This window comes from Sorex fumeus, unplaced genomic scaffold (assembly GCF_029834395.1).
Source record: "Sorex fumeus unplaced genomic scaffold, SorFum_2.1 ptg000183l, whole genome shotgun sequence".
In the NCBI taxonomy this organism is placed as follows: Eukaryota; Metazoa; Chordata; class Mammalia; order Eulipotyphla; family Soricidae; genus Sorex; species Sorex fumeus.
In genome coordinates, this window is record NW_026606240.1 from 7,950,727 (window position 1) to 7,972,448 (window position 21,722).

Sequence of the window (21,722 nt, forward strand, 5' to 3'; positions counted from 1 at the left end):
GTGATATCACTAAGGCATTTCTCAGCTATCGTGTAGTTATTGGAGTCACTTCATCATAGTAATATTTTTATGCTGACAAAAGAAAAGCAATTTAAATAGTTTGAATATAATGTGGTCTTTAATTTGGAATTACCGCATTTAGAATCCTCTTACTTAGAGGTGAAATTTAGGTAATAATGAGAGCTCTCAGAGCCTTGGGTTTATCTGGCTGAAAAATGTTTTTCAAAGATGTCACAAGGACTAACTAGATAACATTCATCACCTTCTAAATAAAAAAATAATAATTGCTAATTTTTGACTTCTCACAATTTCAAAAAAAAATTGTTTTGTACCAAATTGAATCCATAAGTTGTAATTCAACAAAGTCTGAAGACCAAAATAACTATCGTAGAGAATTTTTTTAATGTTTCTTTTTTGGTACCTTGAAAATTCTTTGTCATCATTATAAAGCCACCCCATCTTTTTCTCTTTTCCTCCTGTGCCAATTGATTTCTCTCTCTTTTATTTTGATATCTCATTATTTTATTATATATATTTAATCAAGGCATCTTGATTTACAGAGTAATCTACGAAGTGTTACAGTGTGTTCAGGGAGCCCCCAAAGTCACACCCAGAGGTTCTGGGGGTGGGGTTCTCCTCTGCAGAAGTCAGAACTCAGGACCTCACATGTGCTGTCCATGAGCTCTATCATTTGAGCTATCTCCCTGCTCTATAGATTCCTCTTTTTAAATGGGCAGTTGACACCTATCACTCAACTGATAGGTGTACCTGCTGATTATGTAAAATTAGAAACGCAGTATTTGACTAAACAAGCTCACAGCGGTTTCAGGAAGACAGACAAGAAAATAGTTTAAAGGCAGGATTATGATGCTCTTTGTGAAGGTGAGCAGTGAAAGGTGTGCCCAGGGCTCTTACAATGAGGGCTTTGTGAGGCAGAGGAGGTGAGGCCTGGTGCCGGAACGTGGGAAAGCGGGTGTGACTTGGGGGGGGGAAGGACACCGCAGAGTTGAGAACTGACCAGAATCTATTTCCCAGCTTTGCCAACAACCACTCAGTATTTTCAGAATATTTGAAGCCTCAAACTTAAAATAGGAGAACGTGACACTTTGACAAAATGTGATGGCTGGAAATACTAGTTTTCTCTTACAGAGAACAAGGAACATCATTCAGTGATACATCAGTTTCTTGGGGTGGTGCCAGTTTTGGCCCCAACTTAATTTGTTTTGGACTTCAAGAGTCTACATTGCTCCTCCTTTCCACTTTCCCCCTTTATTCAGTCTAAGTGCACTTCCTCCAGAATTCCATAAACATTATTAAAATGTTGGGGCCAGAGAGAATACAGCAAATAAGATGCTTGCCTTGTACACAGACAACCCAGGATCCATCCCAGATACCACACATGATCCCCTGAGCCCTACCAGAAGTGATCCCTGAGCACAAAGCTAGAAATAATCCCTGAGCACGGCTCAGTGCAGTCCCAAAAACCAAACACACACTCTCTCTCTCTCTCTCTCTCTCTCTCTCTCTCTCTCTCTCTCTCTCTCACACACACACACACACACACACACTCTAAATTATTTAACAGTCAATAGTGGGCATCTCTTCCTGAGACATATAATTTATTTGATAGCAACTTTGAATTGAGTTCCTATATTCTCCAGGTGTTGGTTCACCCAACGCTCTCCTCTGACAAATAGAACCAACTGACTGTCTTAAAGCATAGGTGCCAAAGTAGGGAGGGGAAGAAAGAAGTCTCCAGAACTCAAAGTATACTAGTTCATGGGCTCTTAATGGCAAAAAAATATACTGGAAATATCACTGTCTGTAGCACTGTCCTCCTGTTGATCATGGATTTGCTCGAGTGGGCACCAGTAACGTCTTCACTGTGAGATTTGTTGTTACTGTTTTTGGCATATAAAATACGCCACGGGGAGCTTGCCAGGCTCTGCCTTGCGGACGGGATACTCTCAGTAGCTTGCCGGGCTCTCCGAGAGGGACAGAGGAATCGAACTCGGGTCGGCCACGTGCAAGGCAAACGCCCTACCCACTGTGCTATCACTCCATGCTGGAAATATCATAGCAGCTCTTAAATATTATTACGTAGACATGCAGAGGATTTTAAAACCATGATTCTTTACTTTCAGACCTGCAAATTATACAGTTGTGTCAAGTTAAAATATTCAATCTTATTAAGCTCATAAGGGCCTGGCAAGCTCCCCGTGACATATTCGATATGCCAAACACAGTAACAACAAAGTCTCCAATGGAGATGTTACTGGGCCCGCTCGAGCAAATCGATGATCAACGGGAGGGCCTTTACTTTACTTTACTTTTATTAAGCTCATATACCATCTAATTGATATGAAAAGTCTTTATGATACCAAATTCACATTACATTTCATGGGCCAAGTGTATTACCCAGGAACAATCTACAGAACTTTTGTCAAGATGCCTTAAGAATTAATATTTAATGAAAAAAATTATCATCCTATGTCAGTAATAAATTTATAAAGTTTTATTTTTATATCATTTGATAAAGCTGGTTTCATTGGTAAATGCACCAAAACTCTTGCAGAATTTTGTGGGGGAAAATTATCTTTTTTTTTTATAATTAAAAGTAATGATTTTTACATAATACAGTATCACAATTTCTATCATCCACAGGAACTAGAATTCCCATCCTTTAATGTTAGTGCACTAGATAGTCTTTGAAATTTCTCATCTATTTCAAGAGCAATTTACACTTTCTACCAATCCTCATTTAACGGGGGATTCAAGTTTGGAAAATTATCTTTTTAAAAAGGAATAACAGGGGCTGGAGCAATAGCACAGTGTGTAGGGCATTTTGCCTTGCGCACAGCCAACCCAGGTTCAGTTCCCAGCATCCCATATTGTCCCCCGACCACTGCCAGAAATAGTTCCTGAAAGCAGAGCCAGGAGTAACCCCTGTGCATTGCCAGGTGTAACCCAAAAAGCAAAAAAATTTAAAAAATAAAATAAAAAAGATGAACAAGGGGGCCGGAGGCATAGTTCTGTAAGTAAGGCACATGCCTTGCATGTAGCTGACCTTGGTTTGGTCTCAGGCATCCCTTGTGGTCTCCTGAGCACTACAAGGAGTAATTCTTGAATGCAGAACCGAAAGTCACCCTTGAGTATCACCAGGTATAACCCCCTCCCCCCAATAAAAAGATGAACAATGAAGTAGCAAGTAAAAGAAATAATGCCTGGGGAAAAGTTCAGGGCAGGGAGGGATAACAGAACAATTGAATTCCTGCCTTGCAGGCACAAGATCAGAACCTCAAATTCCCTTCTCCCTCAACACTCCATCCCACAAGCTAGGTTTGAGCTTAGCCGCTCTGCACTCTGGGATCCACAAATGTGTGCAAGCACCACAGCTAAACAGAGCATCCACTTCTATGCACCACAACCAAGTTTGTGAGACCGATCCACCACCCATCTCTTGCAAACACACCTGTCATCAGCCAACATCGTCAGCAAAGGGAAGGATCGGAGAAAACCCTTACACAAAGTCCAAAGAACAGTAGAGAAATATGAGTTTTTTTCTTCTTTTGAGTATGTTGTCAGTGTTTCAGTACATTGACAGATAACAGTGTTGGTACAGTGCTGGTATAGTAAATTGTTCTTAGACTTTTTGGAACTTGGGCAGTTTGGACTTTCCTGGAATTCATAAAGCATGCCTGAAACATGCCTTTGTGTAGAAGATTTCCTCCTGTAAGATTTTATAATTTGACTTTGCAGAATGGCCTGACCCCACTCCACTTGGCTGCTCAAGAAGACAGAGTGAATGTGGCTGAAGTCCTGGTCAACCAAGGGGCACATGTGGACGCTCAGACAAAGGTAAAAGGAAAGAATGGACCCGAATATTTTTGGAGGTCACCTTTTGTACAGGTGACTCCTTTATGGAACCCAGAGAATTTTATATCAGAAAAGGGGGGAATCTAACATAGGTTCTTTTATACATAGTATTTCAAATATCCCTTATGCAAGGCACACCAGGGTCTCTGTGCTGTCTCAAAATGCTTTTGAGATGCTGGATTCTTCAGCCTCTTTACACCTATCCTGGTAGAACAAACCCATCCTTCAGCTAGAGTGTGAAAGCTTTTATCTTTCTTGGTTTGGGTAACTATAAAGGTCACCTTTAGAAACTTTAGTCAGTGATTTGTGATCTCTTTCAGATATAGTTCACGATAAAGGCTATATTAAGGCTTATTTATTATTCGCCTGCTAAATCCTTATATGTGCTTACTAGACCCCCCGTCTCTCCACCCCTCCATCTGTTTCTCCCCGAAAATAGCTCTTTTTAAAATGAGAAAAATTGCTAATCTCATATAATGGTACAATTTCAAATGCAGGAAAACAAATGATGTTTCTGTCAATCATCCAAGAGCCATATAAATACACATAAATCTTCTTTCTCTAGATATTTCTTTTCTGTGCCTAATTTTGTTCATTATCCTGAGGATGGTGGTGTAACTCAGCAGTAAAGTGATATAACTTGTGTGTGTGTGTGTGTCTGTGTGTGTGTGAGAGAGAGAGAGAGCGAGCGAGAGAGCGCACACCTTTACACTTTATAGCCTTGTAATTACCAATTCAGTACCCTGGGTCTCCTAAGATCTTCAGTGCTAAGAACAAATCCGGCAATGAGACTAACACCAAAGGACAGTAGAGATAAGGGCCAGGAAGATCACACCATGGTTTGGAAGCCGGCCCACATGCTGGGGAAGAAGGCAGTTAGGCCAGAGAGGGGACCACTAAGTAAATGATGATTGCAGGGATCGCCTAGATTGGGAGATTTGTGCTGAAAGTAGACCAAGGACCAAACACAATAACCTCTTAGTATCTGTATTGCAAATCACAATGCCCAAAATTAGAGGGAGTAATAAGAAAGACTGTACCTGTCACAGAGGCAGGGAGTGGGGTAGGGTGGGGGTGATGGGTGGGACACTGGGAATAATAGTGGTGGAAAATGTGCACTGGTGGAGGGATGGGTGCTTGAGCATTGTTCAAATGAAACTCAATCATGCAAGTTTGTAACTGTATCTCATGGCAATCCAATAAAGCTTGTTTAATTTAATAAAAAAAAAAAAGAACAAAGCCTGTAGAGTAGACACCAAAACCAGATTTTCCTTATGCAGGAAGCAGCTTTAGGGCTTATAACTTGGACTCCTGTACATACAGGCTGTCAGTGTGGGTGCGCTGATGGTTCAGCTTGTGGAACAACTTTGGTCAGAATGAGCTCTTTAGGCAGCATTCCTCAACCTTTCTGCCCCTGCAGCAGATCAGCACCATCCCTGCAGACCACTGGCAGCTATCACCAAGGTGATAGATAGACCAGTGGTTTTCAGCCTTCCTACCACTGTGGACTGCTAGTTGAAGACTACTTCCTTAGGACAGCACATCTTAGTGAGGTCTTCTCATCTTCTACCATCAGGTATGGGCTGGGCATTACCCACTTTCCAGAATCAAACTTAGCCAATTTCAGCGTCTTACACAGTTTGAGCTGCTCTTACAAGAATAGGTGGAAAACCCATTGTTGCATAAGTTTTGAAGGTCAAGGTGCTGGCAAACCTGGTACATAATCACTGTCTCGCCTTGGTGTGCAGAGAGCTGTCTTCTCATTGTATCTTCACATAAAGGAAAACCCAGACTTTAGGTGAACTCTCACCTGTCTCAAATAGGAGCACAATTTCTATTCATGGGGAGCTCTGCCTGCCCAATATGATTTTTTTTTATCTCCCCAAAGTCCCTTCTTTGAATCATCACACTGGGCTTTAAGATTTTAGCATATGCATTAGCAAGAACCCAAACTTAGCCTTAAAAACAAAATGATCATGAAGACACATTTGTGCTATCACATAACAGAGACAAGCCATTGAAAACAGAATGCCACTCCATCTTCCATGCCCATTGGAAATGTTACAAAAAGCCTGGTCTTTCCCTTTCAGTGGCCTAGTCTACCTACATTTATCATAAACAGAGACCTAAACGTCATTAAAATTCGGTGATGGGGTTTGTTACAATGTAGTCCCCTAGAAGAGCATTTGAAATATTCTTATTTTTATTTTTTTTAATTTTTTTATTTTTAAAAATAACTTTGAAGAAAGAATATACGCAACACATATGCACTCACTTGACATTTTAATCAAGTCTAAGAAATTTGAACTTTAAGAGAGAACTGTATAGTAGAAGCAGATTCTTGAATAATGACTTAAAAGCAGTAAGGATATTTTTCCATTGATCTTTTAACAACTTGGGAAGAGCATTGTTCAAGAAGCTGTTGTATGTCAAATACAGTTTTGTTTGAGGACCACACCCAACTGTGCTTAGGGATTACCTTTTTTCTTTTTTAATTTTATTTATTTATTGAATCACTGTGGGAAAAGTTACAAAGCTTTCAAGTTTAGGTCTCGGTCATGCAAATATCAATCACATTTCCCTTTACCAATACTTATTTTTCACCATGAAGAACCCCAATAACCCCCCCCGCCAATGCCTGTGGGGCAGATGAATTCTAGTTAACACTCTATCTACTTTGACTAGCTTCATTGTTTCGATAAAAGTTGCACCATGGGGCTGGAGCGATAGCACAGTGGGTAGGGCGTTTGCCTTGCACGCAGCCAATGTGACCGACACAGGTTCGATACCCAGCACCCCATATGGTCCCCTGAGCACCGCCAGGAGCAATTCCTGAGTGCATGAGCCAGGAGTAACCCCTGAGCATCGCCAGGTGTGACCCAAAAAGCAAAAAAAAAAAAAAGTTGCACCATTATTATTTAGAGTTTACCCCCCCAAAATCAGCCATGCCGAAAAAGCATTGTGAAATGATTTGCTTTCTACAGCTGGGTTCAAGAATTAAATGATGTCGTGCGGTTTTAGATTTCTGCTATTTTACTTATTAACCCTGGAAGTATTTCTACTGAGAGTCAGAAAATTAAGAGATTGGTTTCTGTGCTCTGGAGTCATGGCCGCCATCTTTCTTTCCAGAGAGGAGAGGGCAAATATAGCAACACCCTTTCCCCTCCAGGCAGGCATGATGGCCTGGATTAACGCATCGTCCGTTCGCTTTTCTGCTCCAAGCTGCTGGTTTTCTGCATTAAGTCCTTGTGCTTCTGGGGCCGTGGCCGTGCCGGAGAGCCGCTCGTGGGGGTCAATTGGTGACCTCGGGAGGGCGTGAAGGATGGGCCGGAACGCCCCCCATCTTAGGGATTACCTTTGACTCTGCACTCAGGGATCACTCCTCATGGGTGCCAGAGATTGAACCTGGGTTTACTATACATGTGACAAGTTCCTTACCCATTGTATTATCTCTGTGGCCCTGAAATATAGATTTTTATGATAGAACTTAAATGCCCTCAAGTATTATGGCTATTGATTTGAAGAAATAGCCTTTGCTGTATATAGGTCAAACTGGAATTCTTATTATGTTAGCAAGATACTTTATTATTATTATTATTATTTTTAATATTGAAAGCTTTACTTTTTTTTCCTATCTGGATGCTTAGTATCTTTTTCTTGCCTAAATGCTATGGCAAGTGCTAAGTTCTTACAATCTATATTTAATAAAAGAGGTGAGAGCAGGCAACCTTGTCTTGTACCTGATCTTAGAGGGAAGTCTTGGTTTCTACCCATTGAGTATAATGTTTGCTATAAACTTCAGTAGATGAGTATGTTGAGAAAAGTTTCTTTAATTCCCCTTTTATTGAGAGTTTTATCATGAATGGTTGCTGGATCTTGTCAAATGCTTTTTCTGCATCTATTAATATTATCCTGAGTCATATTTTTATTATATTGATATGTGTATAACATTGATTGCTTGTATGTGTTACTTGCATCTCCAGGATGAACTCGACTTGGTCATGGTGTATTATATTTTTGATGTGCTGTTTTATTTGATTTTGTTGAGGATTTTGTATCTATGTTCATCAAGGATATTGGTGTATAGTTTTCCTTTTCTATAGCAGGATACTTTATTTTTTATTTTTAATTTTATTTTTATAAAGTTGCTCACAATAACTTATTACTTTTAATATTCCAACACCAATCCCACCACCATATTTCAAGTGCTTCCACCCTGACCCCCAAAGCCGGCCTCCAAAGCAGTACTTAAATAATTTATTCTGTATTGCTTGTTATAAATAATCCACTAAAAATGATCCAAATAATTTTCCTTAAAAGTATGTGAAGATTGTTGTATTTCACTCTGGGGCCATTAAGTCCCTGTATAAGAGATTACTAACATGTTAAAAGTTGAGTCTTGTGTACTAGTATATGTGTGTGTGTGTGTGTGTCTACCTATCTGTGTGTGTGTGTGTGTATATATATTCCCCCCGAAGATTGGTTACCTTATACCCCATCAAATGTGGTGTACTACTCTTGGTGTGCTACCATCAGTGGTGTAGAGTATGAAATGTTGCTCTAGGAATTCTAAAAATTTAAATACGATAAATGTAGCTGAGAGGGCTGGAGCGATAGCACAGCGGGTAGGGCGTTCGCCTTACAAGTGGCCAACATGGCCAACTCGAGTTCGATTCCTCCGCCCCTCTCGGAGAGCCCGGCAAGCTACCGAGAGTATTCGATATGCCAGACACAGTAACAACAAAGTCTCCAATGGAGACGTTACTGGGCCCGCTCGAGCAAATCGACGATCAACGGGAGGGCCTTATTAAAAAAAAAATGTAGCTGAGATTAATTTTTTTAACTGGATAGCAAATTTGGGGTCCGGAGGCATCTCTATGGCATGTTGTTCTCATATTAGCAGGAGACTAACTAGAGCATATATACCTAAATTTATTTAATACTTTTCAGAATTTCTGAATTCACATCAGCTTCAACTTGAAAATTTCGGTGCTTCTTATCTCTGCTGTATATTCTGATCATCATCTATTGCCTTGCATTTTCTTTATGAACTTCTTCACTGTCACTGTCCTCCCATTGTTCATCGATTTGCTCAAGCAGGCCCAGTATCGTCTCCATTGTGACAATTGTAACTGTGTTTGGCATATTGAATAAGTCACAGGTAGCTTGCCAGGCGTTGCCATGCGAGCGAGATCTCTCGATAGCTTGCCGGGCTCTCCAAGAGGGGCAGAGGAATCGAACTCGGGTCAGCCATGTCGGCTGCTTACAAGGCAAACGCCCTGCCCACTGTGCTATCGCTCTAGCCCATGAAGTTCTTATTTTAATTATTTTTATTTTAATTTTTAAAATAAATCATTTCAAATTATTTATTTTAATTTTATGAACTTTAATTTTACATCTTTAGAAAATGGAATGTTCATCAAATTTTAGCTTCAAACTGTTCATAGAACAGCTTTTCTTTTTTTCTTTTTTTTGTTTGTTTTTGTTTTGGGGCGACACCCAGTGATTCTTGGGGCTTATTCCTGGCTGTGCACTCAAGGATTACTCCTCGTGGGCTCAGGGAACCATATGGGATGCCAAGAATCAAACCCAGGCCAGCTGTATGAAAAACAATTGCCCTACTTGCTGTACTATTTCTCTGTCCCCATAGAACAGCTCTTTTGATGCACTTGACAAGGAACCGTTCAGGGACTGGAGAGGAGTGGATACTGACTGTGCATGTAATGACCCCATGTCTAATCCTGGCATCAAATATGGTTACCCAGTACCACCAGTGGTCATTCTTGAGCAGAGTCAGGTGTAGCCCTTAAGCACTGCTAGGTATGGTACCAAAACAAAAACAAGAAAAAAAAAAAGAAGGCACTCAATCTCTCTAGGCTATAGGTTACCTATTGTTTCATCTTTCCTTTTGATTTTCAAAAGTTATGAGAATAAGTTATGTAACTATTTACATAGGAGGCGATATTATTACTTATCCCTAAGACTGTGAATTATCAAGGGCATTTTCTTGTCACTATTGTTGTCTTTGGAAGAGATTATTCTCCCTCCACAAGAGAAAAAACTATACTTTTGCTTCTGTTTAGAAAAACTGTTACCAATAGTATATTTATATTTCTCTTTAATTCCAGATGGGGTACACACCACTACATGTGGGCTGCCATTATGGAAATATCAAGATTGTTAATTTCCTGCTTCGGCATTCTGCAAAAGTGAATGCCAAAACGAAGGTAAATTCCTTTCTCCTTTGCATCCATCAGAATAATTTATTTTGTGTCCAAGGAACTAAGACTCAATCTTCTCTCTTCCATCTGCAGAATGGGTATACACCATTGCACCAAGCAGCCCAACAGGGACACACACATATTATCAACGTTTTGCTTCAGAACAATGCCTCCCCCAATGAACTCACTGTGGTAAGACCTAAGGGCCAGTTAGGGGGGCAGGAGATGAGCACTCTGTCATTATACTGAGAGCTGTCCACAGAGTGTGATGAAGGCTGATGTTTCACACCTTAAAAATTACTGCTTATAGGCAAGGTGGGATGGGGGGATGGGGGGTGTGAGGGATACTGGGATCCGTGGTGGTGGGAAATGGGCACTGATGGAGGGATGGGTATTTGATCATTGTATAATTGAAACCCAAGCACAAAATTTGTAAGGCTACAACTGTACCTCATGGTGTCTCACTAATAAAAATTTAAAAAAAAAATTACTGGTTATGGTCTGGAGCGATAGTACAGCCAGTAGGGTGTTTGCTTGCACGCAGCCGAACCAGGTTCGATTCCCAGCATCTCATATGGTTCCCTGAGCACTACCAGTAGTAATTCCTGAGTACAAAGCCAGGAGTAACCCCTGTGCATTGCCAGGTGTGACCCAAAAAGAAAAAAAATATTAGTGGTTACATTGTTATTTAGTAGGAAGTACATAAATAAGAAGAAAGACTTTTTTGTTTCCTTGACCACTTAGAACAGTAAAATGTGTCTTGGGTTCTGTTCAGAAGCGGCTCTGTCTGCTGCGTGAGCAGGAACAGGTTTGGTGGCTTTGGGCAAGGTTACAAGGTTTGTCCTGAGGAAACAGCTTTGTTTGTGACAGTGGAATGGAACAGCGAGGAATCTCATCTCAGTGTTTTTTCTGCCTAAAATGTATGGATACACACAGATACTGAAACGTGTGGCACATGTTAATGACTTGTTGGCTTTCTCTCCTGCCAGAATGGGAACACAGCCCTGGCCATTGCCCGGCGGCTGGGCTACATCTCAGTAGTCGACACCCTGAAGGTCGTGACGGAAGAGATCATGACCACAACTGTAAGTAGCCGCTGTAGGACTCTACTAGCCCCGTATCCATTCTTGCACATTTTCCAGGGCTTTTCAAAGAGGAACCTGCATTCACAGAAGAAGCACTTGGTTTTCAAAGTCTGTTGCCTTACTGCCAGTATGCAGCATAGCAAAACACTCATTTCTGAAATTATAAAAATTCAGAACACTGAAAATATCTGCACAAGTAGTTACAGAGTTTCAAGTTCCATATACAACTTATTTCATTTGTTGGAATGAAATATTTATGACATGAAGATAGGAATGTTTTCATATCATTGGCTTTTGCAGTGTAAGAAAGTTTGAAAATTCTACGTTCGTTCCCTTCATGATTTTTGGGTTTGGGGTCACACCCAGCAAGGTTCAGGGGATACTCCTATCTCAATGCTGGGATGATTCTGGTAGTATTCAGGGATTCATGGTGCCAAAGATTACACTCAGAGCTCCAAGATTCAAAGCATGCATTCAAACCCTTTGAGTTATTCTGCCTTCCTTTCCCTAAAACGACATCTGGCACCTTTGAACTCATCAGGATTTGATGTCTTTGGAATGAAGAACAGATACTGCACCATATCAGACTTATTTAAATTATTCTTGACTTCATGATTTACTACTGAGGCAAGACAGACTCTGTACCTTGTGAATTTAGGATTGAAACATTTTCTCTTCCATCTCTTTCTATCATGAGGGAATGCAGAGTCAGCATGTGCAGAGTGTTTTGTGTAAAAATATGGGTTAAAATCATGAACAGCTTTGTAAGGGTCTGTCTCACAGTGATTCAATAAAAAGTTTAAAAAAAATTTTAAATAAAAACATGGGTTGAGAGAGAGACATTCAGGTATTGTGGCCACCTAATAATTGAGTTAATTGGTTATATAAAAACTTTTGGATACTAAATAATCCTGTGATCACAAGGAAAAGGTTTTGTAACTTGCAAAAGAAAAATAATAGCTTTCATGGACAAAAGCAATATTTATCAACTAGTACACATTTCTAATTTCCAGAAAGGTTGATATTAAATGAAAATTTCCAAATGCCTTTATCTCTTGAGTATTTTTTATCTTAAAATTTATTATTGGAATAGGGAGGTAATTCAGAGGTCTAGAACACATGCTTTGATTGCAGATAGCCCAGCTTAACTTTTTTTTTAATCTACTCTTCAGAAAACCATGTAAAAAAATGATGATGATGATATTTTTTAGCCTTTTGTGGATAACATATGTAAAGAGTCAGAAGGACAAGGCATTAGACAGTGTCTGTGTCACAATGCTAAATAGACTGGAAGTTATTGTGATAAATATTTAAATCTTGGGTTTTAGTGTTAGAAGGAGAAAAGAGAACTTAAATCTGTTTGATCAAATGAAATTATATTCTCACTTATTGGAAATGCCCCAAATGGATTATTTTTAAAGAAAATAAACTTCAAAGCCTTGCATATGACCAACCTAGGCTTGATTCTCAGCATCCCATATGCTCCCTTGAGTTCTCCAGCATTGATCCCTGAGCACAGAGCCAGGAGTAAGTTCCTCTAGGTACTTTGTAAGGGCCTACCCCCCCTTCTCCTCCTCTACAAAAGGAAAAGACTGATGCAATTCCTAATGGAATTTGTGATCTTAAGCTAACTAAACATGGCATATATCGACCACAATGGAGCTTTACATAGTCTGTTTACAGGGGCTTCAGCAGCCATTGTCTCCAGAAGCCAACTTCAGTTTTCCAAAATCTCTGACAAGAACAATGTGTCTTTCATATGAGTACAATGGACATAATGCCCTTAAGTAAAGCATCTTTCTCAGAATTGCCACTACATTTATTGTACTCTTAGGGAAGAAACTAAATGTCTAGAAGCTGCTATTAAAAATGATAAGAAGGAAGCTGTTAAAATTGCATTGTTTAAGTTACTCAGTTCCCTAGAAATAACAGAAAACATCTACCACTTAGTTATTGATTTCTAATAGTGTTCTCTAATAAAGGGAACCAGAGTAGATCTCCTTGGCGATATGACTAAAGCTAGAACTGTGCAGAAAATATGAGCCTAGAATAACTAACATTACCAACGGAGAAAGAGTTTCCCCTTAAAAATAAGCAAATAAACATTCATCAATGACTAGGAAATTCCTAAGAGCCATGGGAATGAACTAAACTAGTTACCAATGACCAAAGTTGCAACAATTTGAGCAATAAACAAAATAGTATTTGATATATAGCGAAAATATAAAATAAATAAAAATAATTATCTGTGAATCCATAGGGAAACAGAAATGTGATTGAATAACCTCAGGCCTAGTGATACCAAGTAATATCTGAAAATATTTTATCCCCCAAAGAGATGAAACATGATTCTCTACAGCTTAAGTATGGGTTTAGTACAATGGCTTCACCCCCAAAGAAAACAGTTAGAGAAAGATGGAGTATAATCACTGACAAACACTGCCTCAGCAAAGTGAGAAAGTCAGTACTAACCCTGATAAGTCACGTTGATTGGATATATCTTCAATAGGTAATAAAATGGCACTCTCCCTCTGTCTTGCTGCCAAGGACATATGAACCCTGTCTAGTCACAAGGAAAACACCAGACCTTTCTCAGCTGAAGGCTTTTCTTAATTAACATACCTAGCCACTACACAACAGAAACTTTCAAAGTCATTGAAAACAAATTGAGAAACTTTCATAATCACAGGAGCCCAAGGAGGCAAGACAACAAAAGATAACCTAGATGGGATCCTGGACTAGAAAAATCACTACGATAGTCTGGGCTGGAGAGTTAGTACAGCAGGCAAGGCACTTGCTTTACATGCAACCGATCCCAGTTCTGTCCCCAACACTGCATATGACCCGCAAGTAGTCACAAAGTGCAGACCCAGGAGTAAGCCCTGAACACTAGTGACCCAGACATTACTTAGGCCTCCCCAAAATAAGTGAGAGTATAAATAACATGCCAAGTATTACAAGAAGTACAGTAAGAAGCCAGGGAGATTAGTGGAATGATAGCATGCACACTTGGCACAGACAAGACCCTGAGTCAAGTCTCTATCCCAAATAGTCAGCAGAGCACCACTGGCTGTGATAACCCCCCAAGGACTGCTGAAGTGATAATTCAATACCAAGGCAGGCATTGAATTATCCAGCCCATGCAGCTGGGCTGAGTGTCACTGGGATGTCCCAAAAAAGACAAGAAAAAAATTATATTGACAATAAGAAAAAAGCAATAGGAGCTGGAGAGATAGTACAATGAATAAGGTGCTAGCCTTGCACATGGCTGTCCCAGGTTCAATCTCCAGCATCCCTTCCGGTCCCCAGCACACTCCAGGAGTAATTCCTGAGTTCAGAGTCAGGAGTGGTAATTGGGCATCACCAGGTTTACACAACAACTGGGAAAAAAATACACACACACACACAGCTCAGGCCATTCAGTTGTTTTATCTAAATGAGCATTAATATTCCCACACCATGAATTGCTCATATTCTCAGAACTAAGGGGGAAAAATAGTATTGTCAATAAAATTGTCTTATGTATTTTTGGCAGAGTGCAGTAACTTTGTACATCAATAGCATAAACATAACCATGTTACCTAAACCTATGGTCTTCAACCACGGCTCCACAATAAAGAGGTAGAAACCCGCTGGTCTGCAGAGTGGTTTACAATTACCAGTTCGTGAACTAATCTGTAGAACAGGTGCTGATCTATGGGTGTGAAACATTGGAGAATGCTGCCCTAAGCCATAGTAATAAGAATAATAAGCAGCTATATTATTATAAATAACTCATAAGTAAATACAGTGTCAATAAATTTTCTTACAAGTATTGCTTTCAGTAACCTGGATGGTTAGAATCCATATACAAAAATATGTTACAAAGAACATGTGAAAGATTAAGTAAGGCTTTGCTCTGTAGCATACTATCATTTAAAATTTGGCAGAGGTTAAAATGATCTTGCAGATGCTTTGTTACTGCTAAAATATTTTCTTCGTACACTTACAAAAATTATATATTCAGCTTCACATTTTTAGAAATTAAAATGTGAACAGGGAGGAGCAGACGAAGTATGTGACTGACTTGGCATTATTTATAAGACTATTATTTGTTGTCTTAATGAGTTCTCTTCAGTCAAGGCTTTGAATGGAGAGGTGGCAGGTTCATCAGCCCATGAATAAGTCTTAGAGTGAAGTAGAAGGAGCCTGTGGGAAGCCTTATTTGAAACTCAGCTATGCTTTGTCACTAGATTTTCTTCTTTTCTTCACGATATATGGTGAGGACAATTTTGATATCATTTTATATGTAAGTCTTAGAATATTCAGTAGCTAAGTCCCACAAGAAAGCAGCTAATGAATTTGGGGAGGAGAAGATACTTGGGAACCGTTTGGTGTCAGGCATAGCCCACCACTTGAGCCACATTCCTGGTCCCTACTGGACAAATTTAGAAAGAAATGCATTTAGAAAGTACTATGTACTCTTACTAAGTGGTTTTTTTGTTACTAGACTGTCACAGAGAAGCACAAAATGAATGTTCCAGAAACGATGAACGAAGTACTTGATATGTCTGATGATGAAGGTAGGAAAATATCTTTTGATATTTTCAAATTAATGTTGAGACTGTGTATGTGTATCCTAAAAAAATTATTGCAAAAAGTGTTTTGTTGTGGTATCTAGAGGATGCATTTTCACACACTTAAACATTGTTCGCTTAAATCATGCAGTGCGTAAAGCCAACGCCCCTGAAATGCTCAGTGATGGCGAATATCTCTCAGATGTTGAAGAAGGTATTTGCCAATTTTTATTATGATGAAACTTAACTATCAGATTTACCTTCCATCCTTTGAATTGTAACAGTTCCTTGAGTTACTAACTTTTCATTTTCCCTTGTAATTATTCATCATTTCAACAATGTGATTTTGGTATTGCTAATTCTTCTTTTGGACTCTCGGAACTCCTACCCACCCTTAAATCCTCTTTCCAGCTTCCTAATGCAAGTGTCACTAATTATTTCTATATGTTTCCTTTATGTGTAAAATTAATGTTTTAATTCCTCACATTTAAAACTCATGAAAGGGAAAAACTGATCAATGTTTATAGCTAAAAGAAATTGTAAGATGTAAGAGAAGGTATCCATTCAGGTAATAGCCAAGTACTCATTTCAAGGATTATTGTCAGCTGTATTGTAAAAAAAAGATTTTAATCTTAAATTTATAATGAAAATTTAACCTAAATAAAATTGCTTTAGTAGATACATCTCAATAGCAGTCTTATGAAAGGTATAAAAGTATAAATGACTTCAGTTGTATTTCAGTGCTTAAAATAAACTATTTGTGTTCCATGTTACTTAAAAATTAATACATTTAGAACTGGAGAGATAGGACAGAGGTAGGACTCTTGCCTTGGATGTACCTGGGCTGGGATCCATCCTTGGCGCCCCATTTGATCCCTCAAACCCTGCTCGGAGTGAATCCTGAATGTAGAGCCAGAAGCAAGCCTGCCAACTGTGACCCCGAAACAAAACCCCCCGAAGAAAATTTGACCCGATCCTAATATATAGATGTGTTGGTAAAAGTTCGAAAGTTCATTGGAAAACTAGCACTTTCACAGTAGATAGGATAAAGATAATCATTCTTAAATTGCCACTGAAAGAAATGTTTCCTTATAGTAAAATAGAAATTTTATATATGCTTCCCTCTGTTATCATTTGAGTTTCCAAAACAACATTGTTTCATTGCTGCCTTCATTTGCTGCCTCTTTGGAAATATCTTTTCTTCTTTGTTTTGTCCTAGCATTGCAGACTCTCCCTGCTCTTAGGTATTCTTACCTGCTTTAATTCTTCAGTCCATCGTTGATTTGTACAAAGTTCAGAGTTGTAGACAGGGAAAGCCTTTCCTGATGCACAATCAGGAACTTTCTCCAGTATCCAATGACTGTCTTCTCTTTGATTGCTTAACAGCTCTGTTAGAAAGCTAATGCCCTGTGGTCATTTAGGGGGCGTGGGAAAACCCTTTCCCTATTTGTAAATGTTGTTTCAGTAAACTTGAAAGGATTTTTACTCTTTCTTTTTTTCTCTCTAAAGCATCAATTATATGTTTAATTTTGTTTATTCCCAAATGGGTAATATTTGTATCATCCTTAGGACTTTAACAGGAAAATGCTTGACTGTCCTATTACATTTCAATCACGATCACGATCACGACCACCCTCTTGTTCGTCGATTGCCTCGAGCAGGTGCCAGTAATGTCTTCTTCATCCTATCCCTGAGATTTTTTTTTTTTAAAGTGCCATATTCAAGGCTTTTTCAGGGTTAGGAGAATGAGACCCATCATTGTTACTGGTATTTGGCATATTGGGTATACCACGGGGAGTTTGCCAGACTCTGCCGTGTGGGCATGTTACATTTGGTAGCCTGCCAGTTTGACCAAATTAGGAATGAGATGATAAGATGTCGCGCGGCCGCGAATGCGGCCGCGCACTTCCGGGAGCTGAGTGTGATGATCTCTGGATCCTGGCCGTTGTTGGAGTTACACGGCAGTTGGTGGGTGTAACTGCCAGTAACTCTGGCAGGTCCAGTTCCAAACTGTGCAGGCTTGGAGATCTCAGTCCCGGGTCCCACACACCTGGGTTCCTCTGTCAGTTCTTTTATGCGTGAGGCTCATCCAAGTGTGTGGAGAGTGCTCCCAGCATGGCCTTGGCTGGGCCTCGATGGTCTTCAGCTGTTGGGCCCTGGTGGAGACAGTCAGGCAGAGGGTAGGAGACTCTGTCTTGTTCTCTCCCAGGAGCTGAGTGTGATGATCTCTGGATCCTGGCCGTTGTTGGAGTTACACGGCAGTTGGTGGGTGTAACTGCCAGTAACTCTGGCAGGTCCAGTCCCAAACTGTGCAGGCTTGGAGATCTCAGCCCCGGGTCCCACACACCTGGGTTCCTCTGTCAGTTCTTTTATGCGTGAGGCTCATCCAAGTGTGTGGAGAGTGCTCCCAGCATGGTCCCATATGGTCCCCCGATCACCACCAGGAATAATTCCTGAGTGCAGAGGCAGGAGTAACCTCTGAGCATCACCAGGTATGACCCAAAAAGCAGAAATAAATAAAGTCCAATACATTTCAATACATCTTATAAAATTTTTTCCAAGAACTTTCCTTTTTTTGGTCGGGAAGGTCACACTTTGCAGTGCTTGGGGCTGTGCCCAGCTTTGTTTTCATGAATCACTCTCTTGGTGCTGAAGGGATTGTGCTGTGCTGGGGGTCAAACCCAGTCCCCCCATATACAAAGCCTGTGCTCTGCCCATTGAACTATCAATTTTGCCCTTAGAGCAATTTCTTCTGTGCAAAAGATAGAAGTAAAATGATGTTCTCATGTACACATGTGTATAGATTAAACAAATGATCCAGAATCATGTTCTCTAAAATGAAATTACTGAGAAATATAATATGACAGCCAGAGACCTAAAATTTGCTGGTTCCTAACAAAATATCTGCCTCGATAAGAGGCCAAGTTTGAGTACATTCTATCGTTACTCTGCCTGTGTGGAATGTTAATACTGTAACTTAAAAGAGAAGGAAAACATGTCACTCTCTTCATTTGAAGATCATCAAAATGTCTAACTAGAAATGACTATTTCCTTTAGATTTTTCTCAGCTTGGGATTGCCGATCAATAAGCAGGTTTTAGTTATCATTTGTATCTTTTCTTAAACTCATTGGTCCTTGAGCTGTTTCTAGATTTTGGTTACTATGAATAATGCTGCAAGGAATATAGGAGTACAAGAATCTTTTCAAATAGTGTTTTGGGCCTTAGGGTCAGTGCCAAGAAGTAGAACTTCTGGTCACCTGGAAGCTTAATTCTCATTTTTGGGGAAGTGTTCAAAACTGTTTTCCACCTCAAAAAATTAGAAATTGAGCTCCCATTTGACCCAGCGATACCACTCCTGGGAATATATCCCAGAGAGGCAAAAACGTGTAGCCGAAGGGACATCTGCACTTGTTTGTTCATTGCAGCACTCTTTACAGTAGCCAGAAACTGGAAGAGACCTGAGTGCCCAAGAACAGATGACTGGTTAAAGAAACTTTGGTACATCTACACAATGGAGTACTATGTGGCTCTTAGAAGAGATGAAATCACGAACTTTACATACAAGTGGTACAATATGGAAAGTATCATGCTAAGCGAAATGAGTCAGAAAGAGAGGGATAGACATAGAAAGATAGCATTCATCTGGGGGATATAAAATAATAAAATATGAGATTAATACCCACAACACCAGGAGAATTACTCCATAACTTAGAGGCCAGCTGGGTATTCTAGGGGAAAGGACAATTCAGATGGAGAGGGGAACGCCAAGTGGAGGGTGTTTGGAGGATCCTCCCAGGAGGGGAGATGCAGGTTGAAAGTAGACTGGACTGAACATGTTCGCCACTCAATGCCTCTTTGGCTGATCACAGCGCCCAGGAGGAGAGAGAGAACAGGGGGGAATGCCCTGCCACAGTGGCAGGGGGGGATGGGGGGATGGGAGGATGGGGGGGAGGGATATTATCCTGGTGGTGGAAAATGGGCACTGGTGGAGGGATGGGTATTTGATCGTGGTATGACCGAGATCCAAGCACAAAATTTGTAAATCTACAACTGTACCTCATGTTGTTTCACTAATAAAAAAGAAAAAAAAAAACAGAAGCAAACTCAGCCATCAACAAAAAAATCAGCCAACAAAAACATCAAGAGACCATGTATTGCAGCAACATCGAAACCAGTTGGTTTGTTTTTTCCTTGCAATCTTCCAGTTGGATTTTTATGGTTTTTTTTTTAAATCTCTGTATATGGTCAAGCTATAGAATATTATTTCATTAAAGTCAAAATATGTTTCCTTACCATGCCAGTCAAACTCAAAAAAAAAAAAAACTGTTTTCCATAGGGACTAAACCAGGAGTATATAGCCATATCCTGCTTGAACTAAGGTGACTAGAACAAAACTAGTCAACATTCCCACCAGCAGTGGATGAAGCAGCTTTTCGGGGCCAATAGCAATAATTATTGCCACCATCACTGATACAGAATGTCAATTTTTCTTAAAGTTTATGTGGTATGACAACATATGACTTTAATGCTAAATTATAAAAATCAAGTAGCACTGTAGCATTTCCCTCCCATTGCTCGTCAATTTACTCCAGCGGACCCAGTAACATCTCCATTGTGAGACTTGTTGTTACTGTGTTTGGCATATCAAATATGTCACGGGTAGCTTGCCAGGCTTTGCTGTGCGGTTGAGATACTAACACTAAATAGGGTTTCACTTTTTCTTCTTTTCTCTTTTCCTTTTTCATGCTTACTACCAGTCTGGCTTCTCTTTCTCTTCTCTGTAAGAATTTGGATTAGGTGAAAGAATGTTTCCATTAACCGCTGATAAAAGATGTGAGGGGTGAAGGGAAAGAAGCCTAGACAATGTTGTTAGGTAAAAACCAGGGAAACAATGAGCATGTAATAGAGTGAGCAAAGGTTGAGTGTCAGCACAGTTAAGCAGTAAAAGAAAAGGACATAAAGTAAGTAGCCTTATCTAAGGAAGGTCTTTAAACCCAGACATTATATTGGTTTGGGATAAACAGAATTCCAAAGAGGGACAGAGTGATTTGCAAATATTTGAATGTTATACTATCATCTTTCTCAGAAAATTTATACATTTAGTATACAAAATGAGTGTGGATTTTTGTTTCCATTAGAGTCCTGAGTTTTGAAATGCGTGTTGTAATTAGAAAAGATGGAAGATAGGAGGAGGTAGGGGTCAAAGAACAGTGAAAGAAAAAATATAAGAATGAAAAGACAGGCAAGAGAGAAGAAAGAAAGAAGGGGAAAGAAATGTAAGAGGGGCTTGAGCAATAGCACAGCAGGTAGGGTGTTTGCCTTGCACACGACCAACTGGATTCAGTTCCCAGCATCCCATATGGTCCCCTGGGCACCGCCAGGAGTAATTCTTGAGTGTAGAGCCAGGAGTTACCCCTGAGCGTCGCCGGATATGACCCAAAAAGCACACACACACAAAGAACGAACGAAAGAATGAACGAAAGAATGAAAGAACAAAAGGAAGAGAGAAAGAATGAAAGAACAAAAGGAAGAGAGAAAGAAAGAAAGAAAGAAAGAAAGAAAGAAAGAAAGAAAGAAAGAAAGAAAGAAAGAAAGAAAAAGAAAGGAAAAGAAAAGTTCAAATGAGAGAGCAGAGGGCTGGGGCACGGGCCTAAGGCCTGCTTCCATCCCCAGTGCCATGTAGTCTCTTGAACACCTCCAGTAATAGACCGTGTGGCCCCTGGCACTGCTGGGGAGCACAAGTGACCCCAAACAGGAAACAAATAAGTTGAGATAAAAGTCCAAGTTGCGGCTGGAGCGATAGCACAGCCAGTAGGGCATTTGCCTTGCACGTGGATGACCCAGGTTCGATCCCAGTATCCCATATGGTCCCCCGATCACCACCAGGAATAATTCCTGAGTGCAGAGGCAGGAGTAACCTCTGAGCATCACCAGGTATGACCCAAAAAGCAGAAATAAATAAAGTCCAAGTTATTTTCTAGTT

At 40.0% G+C, this 21,722-nt stretch overlaps 1 protein-coding gene across 16 annotated transcripts in view; it reads left to right on the forward strand.

Annotated features, from left to right (window-relative positions):
- ANK3 (ankyrin 3) overlaps nt 1–21,722 on the forward strand; it is a 536,318-nt gene that overhangs the window by 396,197 nt on the left and 118,399 nt on the right. For 12 of the 16 annotated variants that reach the window (XM_056107909.1, XM_056107905.1, XM_056107907.1 and 9 more), the window contains 6 exons: nt 3,760–3,858; nt 10,005–10,103; nt 10,191–10,289; nt 11,087–11,182; nt 15,672–15,744; nt 15,890–15,952. In XM_056107909.1, the coding sequence (XP_055963884.1) occupies nt 3,760–3,858; nt 10,005–10,103; nt 10,191–10,289; nt 11,087–11,182; nt 15,672–15,744; nt 15,890–15,952 (529 nt within the window). The remainder of the gene's footprint in view (nt 1–3,759; nt 3,859–10,004; nt 10,104–10,190; nt 10,290–11,086; nt 11,183–15,671; nt 15,745–15,889; nt 15,953–21,722) is intronic. The other 4 variants (XM_056107910.1, XM_056107911.1, XM_056107913.1 and 1 more) reach the window with 1 other exon arrangement.